The sequence below is a fragment of the Oryx dammah genome, unplaced genomic scaffold (assembly GCF_014754425.2).
Source record: "Oryx dammah isolate SB20612 unplaced genomic scaffold, SCBI_Odam_1.1 HiC_scaffold_25, whole genome shotgun sequence".
NCBI lineage: Eukaryota > Metazoa > Chordata > Mammalia > Artiodactyla > Bovidae > Oryx > Oryx dammah.
Window position 1 is genome coordinate 6,911,591 of NW_024070209.1, and position 15,161 is coordinate 6,926,751.

Consider the following 15,161-nt stretch of genomic DNA (forward strand, 5'->3'; position numbering starts at 1 on the left):
AATGGGCAGAAGACCTAAATAGACATTTTTTTCAAAGAAGAAAATAGATGGCCAACAGGCATATGGAAAAATGTTCAACATCAATAATTAATAGAGAAATGCAGATCAGAACTACAGTAAACTATCACTTCCCTCTGGTCAGAATGAAAGTGAAAGTCCCTCAGTCGTGTCCAGCTCTTTACGACCCCATGGACTGTACATTCCGTGGAATTCTCCAGGCCAGAATACTGGAATGGGTAGCCATTCCCTTCTCCAGGGGATCTCTTCTCCAGGGGATCTTCCCAACCTAGGGATCAAACCCAGGTCTCCCACATTGCAGGCAGATTCTTTAACAGCTGAACTATAAGGGAAGCCCTACCAAAGGAGAGGGAGGGAGAGGGATAAATTAGGAGGTTGAGATTAACATGTACACACTAATATATATAAAATAGATAACCAACAAGAACCTACTGTATATAGCAAATACTATGTACTCAGTATTTTGTAATAACCTATAAGGGAAAGAAAATCTGGAAAAAAGTGTATATGTTGTTTAGTTTCTAAATCGTGTCCAGATCTTTTGTGATCTCATGGACTGTAGCCAGCCAGGGTCCTCTGGCTGTGGGGTCTTCCAAACTCAGGGATCAAACCTGTGTCCCCTACAGTGGCGGGCAAATTCTTTACCTCTGAGCCGCCAGGGAAGCCAGGAAAAGTGTATACACACACACACACACACATATATAAAACTTAATTGCTTTGCTGTATGCCTGAAACAACATGATAAATAAAGTATACTTCAATAAATAAACATTTTAAAGTGTGTGAAACATTTTAAGATAATTTATAGTTGCATTAAAATATTTATGAATGTATACATGGAAAAAAAATGAAAAGAACCTATGGACAAACTATTAGGCTTAGTAAACGAATTTAGAAATATCACTAGTGAAAGTTAGTCACTCAGTCATGTCTGACTCTTTGTGACCCCGTGGACTGCAGCCAGCCAGGCTCCTCTACTACCCCTGGAATTCTCCAGGCAAGAATACTGGAGTGGGTTGCTATATATGTGTATATATAGTATTTCTATGTAATCTTTAAATAGCAACAATGAAGAAATAGAACTTAAGTTTAAAAAAATAGCATTTATAATAGCATCAAAACTATCAAATACTTAGGAATAAATGCAGCAACAATTGTTCAAAATCTGATACAAACTAAAAATAATTACTGAGATAAAGACCTAATAGATAGAGGGATAAATAATCATAGATTGAAAGACTCAGTATTATAAATACTCTGCTGCTGCTGCTGCTGCTAAGTCGCTTCAGTCGCGTTCGACTCTGTGCGACCCCGTAGATGGCAGCCCACCAGGCTCTGCTGTCCCTGGGATTCTCCAGGCAAGAACACTGGAGTGGGTTGCCACTTCCTTCTCCAATGCATGAAAGTGAAAAGTGAAAGTGAATTCGCTCAGTCATGTCTGACTCTTAGTGACCCCATGGACTGCAGCCCACCAGGCTCCTCTGTCCATGGGATTTTTCAGGCAAGAGTACTGGAGTGAGGTGCCATTGCCTTCTAGTTCCCCTCAAATTAATCTGTACATTGAAAGCAGTTCCAGTCAAAATCTCAGCAGTATTTGTGCAGGTGTGGGTGTGTGTTTGTATGGGCATGTTGTTGTGGGTGTGTTTAAGTCATATTGGAAAGTCATATTGGAAATGTCAAGGGCCCAGAATAGTTAAGGTGGTCTTGAATAAAAACAGTCTGGAAGATTTACCCATCAGATAAGATGATCTTGCACAAAGCTACAGCTGGGGACTTCCCTGGTGGTCCAGTGGTTAAGAATCTGCCTTGCAATGCAGGGGACACGGGTTTGATCATGGTTGGGGAACCAAGATCGCACATGCTGTGGAGCAACCAACCCCAAGCACTGCAACTAGAGAGCCTGTGTGCTGCACCCAAGACCCAACACAGCCCAATAAATAAATAATTATTTTAAAAAGCTGCAATAATTGAGTATAAATGTGAACTATCAATTAGGCCAATCGGACGTTAGTCTACCTTGATTTCCACTTCATACCCAGTTTAACTGCAGGTGAGTCAGTGACCTAAATTGGAAAAACAAAATAACCAAGCTTTTAGACTGTCTTTCCTGGTTGTCTCCTTGGCCCCTGATGTCTTTCTCCGTCCTCCTCCCCTTTGCCTCTCCACCAGACTCCTCTGCGGTCATCAACTGAATAACTAGCCTGTGGAGCTGGGAGAATGTGGAGTGTGGAACACTGTCTGGCAGTCCTAAACTCTTCTTTCCTTTCCTCTAGTCTACCACTTTTTCCACCCGACTCTCCTACTTTTGTAGAACGTTTGTACGTGTCTGAGTGACTTTGACTTTACTCATATTCCTATGGAGCGCTCTATCTTATGGCCTTTGGTGTTTTTTCCATGTTATTGCATACTACGTAAGTGGAAATTAAATGCAGTGCACCTTAGTTTTATACAGTATCCATCTTCAATGCCTTTGTAGATTAGTATCCTTTAATAGGGGCTTCCCTGGTGGTTCAGTGGTAAAGAATCTGCCTGTAAATGCAATAGGTGCAGATTCGATCCCTGGGTTGGGAAGATCCCCTGGAGAAGGAAATGGTAACCCACTCCAGTATTTTTACCTGGGAAATCCCATGGACAGTGGAGCCTAGCAGGCTATAGTCCATGGGGTCGCAAAGGAGTCAGTCATGACTTAGTAACTAAATAAAACAACAATAATCCATTAAGATACAGTAATGAATGAGTTAATACTGTCTGGAATTTGGACTTACAGGCCGATCCCAAATATGGTTTCTCTGGGATGGTAATGTTTAGTTTGCTGTGCTCAGTTTTTAAGTCCTTTGGGTTCTAATGTGCTCTTCCCTCTTCCCTGCTATAGTCCCTGATTTCCAGAAGCCCACAGTTGGTATATTCGTCATGTTAACATTGGTAATTACATGCTCTGTTTGCATCTACAAAGTCTTCAAGGTTGACATTGTGCTTTGGTACAGAGATTCCTTCTATGATTTCCTCCCGAAGAAAGGTACGATTTTGTACTCTATGTAGTATTTTCCTGAGAAAGTGGGGGTAGTTAAGAGGGTTTTAATTCAAATTTTAAAATGAAATGTGGTCCATACAAAATAATGTAATTATACATAATTATAGTTTCATAACTGAATAGACTGAACAGTATTAATATTTTCTATTGGTGTTCATAATGGTGGGATAGCCTGGCGTTTAGAGCATCTGCTTATAAATCCAGTTATTCAGAAGCCACAGTTGAAGACTTGTTCTGGGTAGGTAGCACAGAGATCACCCCATTATCTGCCATAAAATGAAAGAAATGACTCAGTTTTCATGCACCAGGGAAGCATTTTCTATTTTGTTTAAACCTCAGGAAAAAACTACTACTCCACTAATATATGGGCTTCCCTGGTGGCTGAGTGGTATAGAATCTGCCTGCCAATGCAGGAGAAACGGGTTCGATACCTGGGTTGGGAAGATCCCCTGGAGAAGAAAACGGCAACCCACTCCTGTGTTCTTGCCTCGAGAATCCCACAGACAAGGGAGTCTGGTGCGCTACAGTCCATGGGGTCATGAAAAGAGTCAGACACAACTTAGTGCCTAAACAACAACACTAATACATAAAAGGAAGAGTGGATAGAATTCAGGCCTGAGGGACTTCCCTGGTGGTCCCGTGGCTAAGACTCAGAGCTGCCAATGCAGAGGGGCCTGGGTTCAATCCCTGGTCAGGAAACTAGATCCTACATGCTGTGACTAAGACCTGGCACAGTCAAATAAATAAATATTAAAAAAAAAAAAAGAATTCAGGACTGAGACATTTGAGTAAGATGAGAACAAGGAAATGGAGAGAGTTTCATACTAGGCAGGTGAAGAATCTTTCCTTATGGGGACCTTTGAATAATATAAGAACTTTGCAGTAAAACACAATAAAAAGAAACTTGTCAGAGATGAACACTTCAAAAAGACATTATACTTTTTGGTATTGTTGCTGCGTACCACTGTACACAAAATTAGTAATTCACTATGAAATGCATGATTGTGATATTGACCTTACCAAATCTCATTTTTTCTTTTGGTTCTAAAGCTATTGCATTTTCTCTTTTAGTTTCAGATGGAAAGACATACGATGCATACATACTATGTCCAAAGACCCCTGGGGAAGGGTCCACCTGTAACTCAGATATTTTTGTGTTTAAAGTCATGCCTGAGGTCTTGGAAAAACAGTGTGGCTATAAGTTGTTCATCTGTGGCCGAGATGACTACGTTGGGGAAAGTATGTATGCAGTGGAAAGAAGTAACATCTTGTATAACTAATTGAATTACTAAAGTTGGGTTTTCCTATCTCTGGAAGACTGCAGCCTGGGTGTACATACTTGACAACTTGAAGAGCCTCTTACGTGGGACTTCCCTGGTGGCTCAGCGGTAAAGAATCTGCCTGCCAGTGCAGGAGATGCGAGTTCAATCCCTGGGTCAGGAAGATCCCCTGGAGGAGAGAATGGCAACCCTTTCTAGTATTCTTACCTGGGGAATCCCATGGACAGAGGAGCCTGGTGGGCTTCAGTCCAAAGGGTCAAAAAGAGTCAGACACGACCGAGAGGCCAAACAAGAACAGCATGGTGGCACATGATGGTTTTCATACCAGATGCAAAGTGTTTACTTTTCTTATACTCTACTGGGGCAACAGTTAACTAAATTTTATTTCATTTTGCAGAACTTAACTAGTTAGATCTAGTAGTTACTTTACAACTGATGGTAAAATAGGAGTGATGTAGATCCAGTGGTTTAGCAAGAAAGTTTATAAAATTTATTCTTAAAAGTACTCCTACTCCGACATGAAATACTCACCTTTTGTGGGTCAGTGTTTGAGCTCTTCTGTAAAATGAGAAACGCCTTCAATTTTAAGGCAAGAAGAAAGAGTATTGGGAGACATAGGTGATGGGGTGGGAAGAAACTTGAGGGGCCGTGGTTCTGGAGGGAAGGATTCTAGGTTGAAAGTGTACTTACTGTGCTGCGTCTCCTGTTTTTCAGGCATTGTTGAGGTTGTTAATGAAAATGTAAAGAAAAGCAGGAGACTGATTATCATTTTGGTCCCGGAAACGTCAGGATTCAGCTGGCCGGGCAATTCATCTGAAGAGCAGGTGGCCATGTACAATGCTCTCATTCAGGAAGGAATTAAAGTCGTCCTGCTGGAGCTGGAGGAGATTCCAGACTATGAGAAAATGCCAGAATCCATTAAATTCATTAAGCAGAAGCAGGGGGTCATACGCTGGTCAGGGGACTTTCGAGAGGGGTCGCAGTCTATGAACTCGAGATTCTGGAAGAAGGTCAGGTACCACATGCCAGTCCAGCGGCAGCGGCGTTTATCCAAGCACCAGCTGCTGTCCCCGGCCACTCTGCTGGACTCTAAGGAGAAACGACCCATGGAGGTCCACGTGCCTCTCGGGTAGTGGAGAAGCTTGGCCAAGAGTTCCTTGGTGACTCCTGTCTTCGGGCACTGCAGGCTGGGCCTCACTGACTTGCACAGGCATCCTACATACCTGTTTAGTCCCTTATCCCCGAGGTCACCTGGGACCAGATTAAGGGAGCAGGATATGGCGACAGCTGCTCGGTGGCCAGGGCAACTCCAGGCAGAGGGCTTGGGAAGTCCTTGAACAAGGCTCTGGATGCCCTGTCTGAATGTTTGAACTGCTGAGAAAAGGCGCTGGGCAGCAAACCAGAGCAATGAACATGCAGGTAATATTCACCATCTATAGACAGATTTAGGAAGTCTCCCAGGGTCTGAGGGCAGGGCTGTGGCCCAGTCTGGGGACAGCAGGCCCTCGAGTGGTTCTCCTGGGCATTGCTACAGGCAGACTGAGACCTGTACTTCCCAGACGACGTAGAAGCATTCTTGGAGAACTCTCCATCTGCCTTGCATTTCCCACACCTCTCGACAGACAGCTGGCAGTCACTTTCCAAAGATGGAATTTCATTTCATGGAACCTTTAAAACTGTCATTTCAACTGAGCAAAGGAATTCCCCCGACTCTTAAGGGTTTGAAATAACCTTAGCTTTCTGCAGGAGAGAGAGAATTTCGAGAGAATAGCAGAGAATGGACCCACCTCTTACTGCCTTCCCCCTGCAGTGACCACTTGGTTCCACCTTATTCTTCTGCCTATTCCTGGACTCGTTACTTCTCTGGAAGGTCCACTTCCAAAGTCACCTCCTCTCTCACTCTGTCACACACACGGCCTACAGATGAAACATCTTTCTATGATGCTCGGATCTTAAAATGCCCTTACTAGACCGCCTCCGTGGGCTCCTCCTGGGTCAGGAGCGAAAGCCCACTTCCGCCCACGAGCATCTCCCCACCGCCCTACGCAGCCAGACACCTCTTAGTCCTGCTCTGCGCACGCCCAGATAGTTCACCTTCACACCTGTCCCCAGCCTCCCTCCACCTCTGCCTCTCCTTCCCGTCTCCTCTGACCAGAAATCCTCTTCACATTTTCTCTAGCTGACCCAAATTTTACTAAAACTCAAAATTTACTCCAAGTCCCTTTCCCCAAGAAACTGCCCTCAGGCACTTGTTCTGTTTCTTTCAATCTGATTGTACTTAGGCTCTCTCTGCAGGAACTTGCTTCTCTCTCCAGCTCCAAGCCCTGTTCTCTGCAGAAAAGGCAGGGGTGTCTCTTTGCTGGTAGTGCCTTCAGAAGAAATTTGCACACATAACATAGACTGGTGTAGTGCTTTACTGTTTAAAAATGTCCACGGGTTATCTTATTTTTTGAAAACCTCTGGTTTCCCTTTAACCTTTTCCTTTCAGGCCTTTCCCATTAATTAGATTTTACTGCATGATCTGATGGGAATTTTTCTTCTTGGTCAGTGTGAGTGTTTAAGAAAAGTTTGCAAGTATAGTGAAGTATTCCATTTCCAGTTGTTAAAACTGGCTTAGCAGAATTTTTATTTTCCCCCTTCTGCCTCTATTTGCAGTAAAAGAGGGTATTGAGCCATTTTTTAATGAGTTTTTTGATAAATTATATTTGTACTGGTTACTGATTTTAAAAAAATCCTTGTTTGTATAATTCTGCAGCAGATACCAAATATTTTTATATAGAAAGACACCAGATTCATGTACAGCGCGTATCATTGATCAATGGACTGTACTTATTTTCCAATAAAATTGTCAAAACCCGGTATTGATTGTTCTCCTTCAAGTCTGTTTCTTTGCCAGCTCTCTCCTAAGTTTACCTGTGTGCTCCCAGGTCAGGTGGAGAGTGAGGACACCTTCTTTCTGGAGAGGTCAGAGGTCATTACCTGAGGGCTGACTCCCCTTTGTAGCCTCAGCTGTATTCCGTCTGTTTGCTTGCTCCTAAAATAGATTAAATATGAGTCTTATTAACGTATTACCAGTCCAAAATTCATAGGGGCAACATTTGTATAGACTTTTACATCTTTTTTTTTTTTGCTTTTTACAAAAAACTATATTGGAGTATAACCAATTAACAATGTTTTGATAGTTTTAGGTGGACAGTAAAGGGACTCGGCCGTACATACACATGGATCCATTTTCCCCCAAACTCCCCTCCCCTCCAGGCTGATATGACATTGAGCAGAGTCCCCTGTGCTATACAGTAGGTCCTTGTTGGTTATCAATTTTAAATATAGAAGTGTGTACCTGTCCATCCCAAACTCCTTAACTTCCTGCACCATAAGTTTGTTCTGTAAGTCTGTTTCTGTTCTGTTCTGTAATTAAGTTCATTTGTATCATTTCTTTTTAGGTTCCACATATAAGCTATGTCATAACATATTTTTCTTTCTCTGCCTGACTTCATATGGTATGAATCTCTAGGTGCATCCATGTTACTACAAATGACATTATTTCATTCTTTTTAAAGGCTGAGTACTATTCCATTGTATATATGTACCATATTTTTTTTTTATCCATTCCTCTTAGACTTACATCTCACAAAAAGTTTTTATTTATTTTTCTCCTTTGACCCAGGAGCCTAACAAAATCAACAGGTTTCATATCCCAGTGCGAGCTCTAACGTTCGCAAACTCTAAGGATTGGGGCGCCTTTCACAGCTGGGCCAGTGCATCTTTCCTCTTACCCTGTAGCTGGTAACAAGCAGATGGTGCTGTGAGCACCCGAGGAAAAGGGCAGAGGTGGCGGGTCACCTTAAAGTCCACAGAGTCAAGCAGATGGCCTGTCCTCGGGGAATGGTAGCGTTGTCTCTAGTAACTCTGTGAATAAACTTGGTTTCTCCAGTCATAGTGAAATCTGCAAATAGAGTGGATAAAGCATACAATTGGTGAGCAACGTGAAAGGAATGAGAGAGTAGAGAGCAGTCAGGCGGAGCCGAGACGTCTGGAGACCAAAGCCTGGCCCACCCCCCACCCCAGGGGTTTCTGAGTTGCTCAGGGCCAATGCCTGTGTCCCCATGACCCTCTGCCAGCCCCAAACTTTAGAGGATGTTTCGTGTTCTAAAGAAAGAAGGGGATTACTTTAACACATTCCTGAGGGATTTTTCAACAAAAATTAAAAATACAAGAACTTAAGAAAATTGGGGAGTCAGCTATCCAGAAAATTTGCCTAAACAGACCATCTCAGTGGAAGGAAATTCAGAGAGATTTCACCATATTTTGGTGATTTTTTATCAGTTAATATATTTTTAGCAAACAGAATAAAACAATCAGTGCTAAGAGCAATTGTCTTTTTTTTTTTTTGTCATGAGAATTTATATTCTTTTCTTTACCAGGTAAACTTTACTCTGAATAGCCGTTTTTTTTTTTTTGTTTGTTTTGGTTTTTTTTTTGGTCTTTGGAATTATTTCTCACTAGTGGTGCTACCTAGTTGGAAAGAGACCTGAGTATAAGTTTCTGCACTGTCACAGTTTTGAAACTCGTACATAGCACAAGGTTGTTTTGACCTTTCATGCCAAGAAGAAAGTGACATGATGTATTTAAAGTGTGCAGGGCAGTGCACGCACACTCAGTTGTGTCCAGCTCTTTGTGACCCCATGGACTGTAGCCCACCAGGTTCATCTGTCCACGGGATTTTCCCAGCAAGACTACTGGAGTGGGTTGCCATTTCCTCCTCCAGGGGATCTTCCCAACCCAGGGATCAAACCCTTGTCTCCTGCTTCAGCTAGCAGATTCTTTACCACTGAGCTACCTGGGAAGCCCATATTTAAGGTAATAAAAGGGAAAAATCTATAACCAAGAATACTTAACCCAGTCAGGCTCTCCTGACTTGAAGGAGAAATCAAAAGCTTTACAGAGAAGCAAAAGCTAAAAGGATTCAGCACCACCAGACCAGCTTTACAACAAATGCTAAAGGAATTTCTGTAGGAGGAATAGAAAAGGCACAACTAGAAATAGGACAGTTAGGAAAGGGGAAAGCTCATAGGTCAAGACAAATAAACAGTAAAGGTAGAAAATCATCCATACCACATATGATCTCAAAGCTAGCAATCCTGAGAAGAGGAAATCACAAATGTAGGATAGTGGAAAAGCATTTAAAATTAAGAGACCGGCAATTTAAAAAATCTTGTATATATAGACTGCTATATAAAAACCACAAGTAAACCAAAACCCCCAAATCTACAGTAGATAGAAAGGAATCCAACGTAACATAAAAGAAAGTCATCCAATTACAAGAGAACAGAGGAGGAAGGTGAGTTCTACCAAATGTGTGTGTGTGCGCTCAGTTGTGTCTGACTCTTTTGCAATCCCATGCACCGTGGCCTCTGTTCATGGACTTCTCCAGGTAAAAATACTGGAGTGGGTTGCCATTTCCTCCTCCAGGGGATCTCCCTGACCCAGGGATCAAACCCATGTGTCTTTCTCAGCTCCTGCATTGGCAGGTGGATTCTTTACCACTAGCGCCACCTGGGAAGCCCCCTATCCTTCTGAAACTTTTCCAAAATATTGTAGAAGAAGAACACATTCAAACACATTCTATGAGGTCACCATCACCCAGATACCAAAACAAGACATGGATACCAAAAGAAAAGAAAATTACAGGCCGATACCACAAAATTACAGGCAATATCACTAACGAATGTAGAGAGGAACATTGCCAACAAAATACGAGCAAGATGAATCCAACAGAACATTAAAAGGATCAGCCACCATGATTTAGTGGCATTTATCACAGGAATGCGAGGATTTTTTAATATCTACAAATCAACCAGGGATACACCACATGAACAAACTGCAGAATAAAAAAAAAAAGATAATCTCATAGATGTAGAAGAAGTTTTTGACAAAACTCAACTTCTATTTTTGATAAAAACTGTCCAGAAAGTGGGCACAGAGGAAACCTACCTCAACATAATAAAGGCCATATATGACAAACCCACAGCAAAAGTCATTCTCAATGATGAAAAGCCGAAAGCCTTTCTTCCAAGATCAGGAACAAGACAAGGATGCCCATTCTCTCCACTTTCATTCAACAAACTTTTGGAAGCCCTAGTCATGGCAAGCAGAAGAAAATGAAATAAAAGGAATCCACACTGGAAAAGAGGCAGCAAAAATCTCAGTTTTCATATGACATGATACTATGCATAGAAAATCTTAACGATGCTACCAGAAAACTACTAGAGCTCATTAATGAATTTTGTATAGTTGAAGAAGACAAAACAAAACAGAGAAAATGTGTTACATTTCTACACACTAACACTGAAAGATCAGAAATAGAAAGTAACGAAATAATCCCATTTAGCATCACATCAAAAAGAATAAAATGCTTAGGAACAGCATATCTAACAAGGCAAAAGACAGGTACTACAAAAACGAAAACATGCAAATAAAAGAAACGGAAGATGATACAAATAGTTGTGTTTAGTCACTCAGTCATGTCCGACTCTTTGAGACCCCATGGACTGTAGCGCACCAGGCTCCTCTGTCCATGAGGATTCTCCAGGCAAGAATACTGGAGTCGGTTGCCATACCGTCCTCATGGAAAGGTAAATCATGTTATTGGATAGGAAGAATAAAAGCTGTCAAAATGACTACATTAGCCAAGGCAGTCAAAGGACTCAATGCAATCTTTATCAAATCACCAAGGCTTCTTTTTGTTTGTTTGTTTTTGCAGATCAAGGACAAAAAACTTTAAAATTTGTATGGAAACCTAAAAGAACATAAATAGCTAAAGCAATCTTGAATAAAAAACCATAGCGCTGAAGGAATCAAGCTCTCTGATTTCAGACTATACTATAAAGTTAATCAAAACAGTATGGTACTGGCACAAAACAGAATTAGAGATCAGTGGAGTGGAACAGAAAGTCAGGAAATTAATGCGTGAAACAATGGTTAGTAAATCTACTCAAAGGAGGCAAGAATGAACAATGGAGAAAATGAAGTCTCTTCAATAAGTTGTGCTGGGACTGCTGCTGCTGCTAAGTTGCTTCAGTCGTGTCTGACTCTGTGCAACCCCATAGATGGTAGCCCACCAGGCTCCCCCATCCCTGGGATTCTCCAGGCAAGAACACTGGAGTGGGTTGCCATTTCCTTCTCCAATGCAGGAAAGTGAAAAGTGAAAGTGAAGTTGCTCAGTCATGTCTGACTCCCAGCGACACCGTGGACTGCAGCCCACCAGGCTCCTCTGTTCATGGGATTATCCAGGCAAGAGTATGGGGACAACTATATGCAAAAAAATGAAATGAGAACATTCTTTACCCTAAAAATAAGTAAACACAAAATATATTGAAAAACTACGTATGACCAAGTACAATAAAAACTTCTAGAGGAAAATATAGGCAGGATATTCTCTAACATAAATTGTACTAATACCATTGTTTTCTTAGTTCAGTCTCTCAGGCAATAGAAAAAAAAAGCAAAAATTAATAAGACCAAGCTTATGAAATTTTGCACAGCAAAGCATAAAAAAATGAAAAGTTAAAGATTCAGAGAAGATATTAATATTTGAAAATGATATGACCAAAAAGCAATTAATCTGCAAAATATGAAATTCTGCAGCCATGAAATTAAAAGACAATCACTCCTTGGAATAAAAGCTATGACCGACCTAGGCAGCACATTAAAAAACAGAGACATTTCTTTGCCAACAAAGGTCTATCTAGTCAAAGCTATGGTTTTTTCTAGTAGTCATATATGGATGTGAGAGTTGGACCATAAAGAAAGCTGAGCACCAAAGAATTGATGCTTTTGAACTGTGGTGTTGGAGAAGACTCTTGAGAGTCCTTTGAACAGCTAGCAGATCAATCTAGTCAATCCTAAAGGAAATCAGCCCTGAACATTCACTGGAAGGACTGATGCTGAAGCTCCAATACTTTGGCCATCTGATACAAAGAACTGATTAATTGGAAAAGACCCTGATGTTGGGAAAGACTGAAGAAAAGAGAAGGGGACAACAGAGGGTAAGATGGTTGGATGGCATCACTGACTCAATGGAGATGAGTTTGAGCAGGCTCCAGGAGTTGGTGATGGACAGGGAGGGAAGCCTGGCGTGCTGCAGTCCATGAGGTTGCAAAGAGTTGGACACGACTGAGTGACTGAACTAAACTGCAAAATATATCAACTTCTCATTCACTTCAATATCAAAAACACTAAATCAAAAAATGGGCAGAAGATCTAAATAGACACTACTAAAAAGAAGACAGAGTCAAAGACTATGTGAAAACATGTTTAGTAGAGATAATTATTAGAGAGACGGAGGTGAGAACTACAATGAAGTGTCACCTCACACTGATAAAAATTTCCATAATTATCTACAAACAACAAACCCTGGGGAGAAAAAAATAAAAAATCCCTCCAACACTGTCATGGGGAGTGTAACTGGAAAAAGCTAATATGGACAACACTATGGAGACTCCTTAAAAATTATGTTAAACTTTATTGTTAAAAAAAGAAACACACTCACAGACTCACAAACTAGGAAAAATTAGCTTTACCACTTGAGAAAGGTGGCAGGATAATTTAAAAAGATTAATATATATACACTATTGTATACATAAAAGATAATTCATAAGCACATGCTGTATAACACTGTACTAAATACTCTTTATTAACTTATGTGTAAAAAGAACATGAAAAAGAATAGATATCTGAATAAGGAAATAATTTTGCTGTACAACTGAAAATAAAATAACACAGCATATCAATACTCTACCAGTATACAAAAAAAATTTAAAAAGGGGAAAATGTTATGCATATTTTACAAGAATACAGAAATCTGATAGGGAAAAAATAAAATATTTAAAAACAAATATTATGTAGGAGAAAGTCACATCAAATAAAATATTTTAAAATAAACAAACATGTAGGTGAAAGACCTATGCTAAGATCTATGAAATAAAAATAAAGGAAACCGAAGAAATGGAAACATACCATACTCTATGATTAAAAGCATTAATATTTTTACAAAGGCCATAGTTCATAAAGCAATAGAAAGATTGAAGGGAATCCGTGTCAAATTACCCATAATATTTTTCACAGAATTAGAACCAGTAATTCTAAATTTATAGGGAACCATAAATAACCCCCAAACTGCCAAAGCAATTCTGAGCACCAGGAACAAAGCAGGAGGCATAACCCTCCCAGACTCCGCACAACTCTACAGAGCTACGGTATTCAAAACAAGGGGGTCCTGGCAGAGAAACAGACCTATGGGGCAATGGGAAAGAATGGAAACCCCAGGCACAAACCCACAGACCTACGGTCAATCTTTGACGGAGGAAGTAAGAATATACAACGGGGAAAAGATAGTCTCTATAGCAAGTGGAGGTGGGGAAGCTGAACAGCCACAGATAATCACTGAAATTAGAAGACACCCACACAGCTACCCACCCCTCCCCCCAAAAAGGAACTCAAAATGGCTAGAGGACTTGAACAGGAAGACACCACACCACAAACTCCTAGAGAAAAACAAAGGGAAACCACACTGTCAGAGATCATCCCATTGTTTTCTCACTTCTAGCTCCCCAGGTAAAACAAAAATAAAAAATGAGACTTAGTCAAATTAAAGGCTTTCGAACAATAAAAAAGCAAGAGAGAATGGGAGAAAATAGTTGTTGCAAACGATATGATCCACAAGATATCAGTCTCAAAATATACAAAAAGCTCACCTCAATCTCAAAACACTAACAACTATACAAAAAACCAGACAGAAGATCTACAAAGACATCTCTCCAGAAAAGACCTTCAGATGGCCAGGAAGCATAGAAAAAGATGCTCAACGTTGATGATTTTTAACAAAATGCAAATCAAACCAAATAGAGGTATCATAATAGCATGCAAAATTTCCATGACTAAAACATCTACAAATAAGAAATGTTTGAGTTGGTGTGAAGAAAAAAAAAAAAGACAAAACCTCTCCTACACTGTTGCTGGGAAGATAAAAGTGGTACCACCTTTACGGAGAAGAGTAAGGAAGTTCTTTAAAAACTAAATGAATTTACTTCAGTCAGTCATTCGGTTTAGTCACTCTGTCATGTCTGACTCACGCCAGGCTTCCCTGTCCATCACCAACTTCCAGAGTTTGCTCAAACTCATGTCCATCGAGTTGGTGATGCCATCCAATCACCTCACCCTCTGTTGTCCCCTTCTCCTCCTGCCTTCAATCTTTCCTAGCATGAGTCTTTTCCAATGAGTCAGTTCTTTGTATCAGATGACCAAAGTATTAGAGCTTCAGCATCAGTCCTTCTAATGAATATTCAGGGTTGATCTCCTTTAGGATTGACTGGTTTGATCTCCTTGCAGTCCAAGGGACTCTCAAGAGTCTTCTCCAACACCACAGTTCAAAAGCATCAGTTCTTTGGTGCTCAGCTTTCTTTATGGTCCAATTTTCACATCGACACCTGACTATTGGGAAAAAATAGCTTTAACTAGATGGACCTTCATCGGTAATGTCTCTGCTTTTTAATATGCTGTCTAGGTTGGGTCATAGCTTTTCTTCCAAGGAGCAAGCATCTTTCAATTTCATGGGTGCATGCTAAGAAGCATAAAACACTAAAAATAAAGTTGAAGATGACTCATAGAAATGAAAAGATATCCCAATCACTGAAATTAGAACCCACGTGCACAACATTCAACAAATAGGAACTCAAAAAAGCTTGCTGCTGCTGCTGCTGCTAAGTCGCTTCAGTCGTGTCCGACTCTGTGCGACCCCATAGATGGCAGCACACTAGGCTCCCCTGTCCCTG

At 40.8% G+C, this 15,161-nt stretch overlaps 1 protein-coding gene across 5 annotated transcripts in view; it reads left to right on the forward strand.

The window, feature by feature from the left end:
* IL1R1 (interleukin 1 receptor type 1) overlaps positions 1–7,190 on the forward strand; it is an 86,955-nt gene extending 79,765 nt beyond the window's left edge. For all 5 annotated transcript variants that reach the window (XM_040223812.1, XM_040223814.1, XM_040223813.1 and 2 more), the window contains 3 exons: positions 2,891–3,034; positions 4,121–4,288; positions 5,044–7,190. In XM_040223812.1, coding sequence (XP_040079746.1) covers positions 2,891–3,034; positions 4,121–4,288; positions 5,044–5,462 — 731 coding nt within the window. In that variant the 3' untranslated portion in view covers positions 5,463–7,190. The remainder of the gene's footprint in view (positions 1–2,890; positions 3,035–4,120; positions 4,289–5,043) is intronic.
* The last annotated feature ends 7,971 nt before the right edge of the window (positions 7,191–15,161 follow it).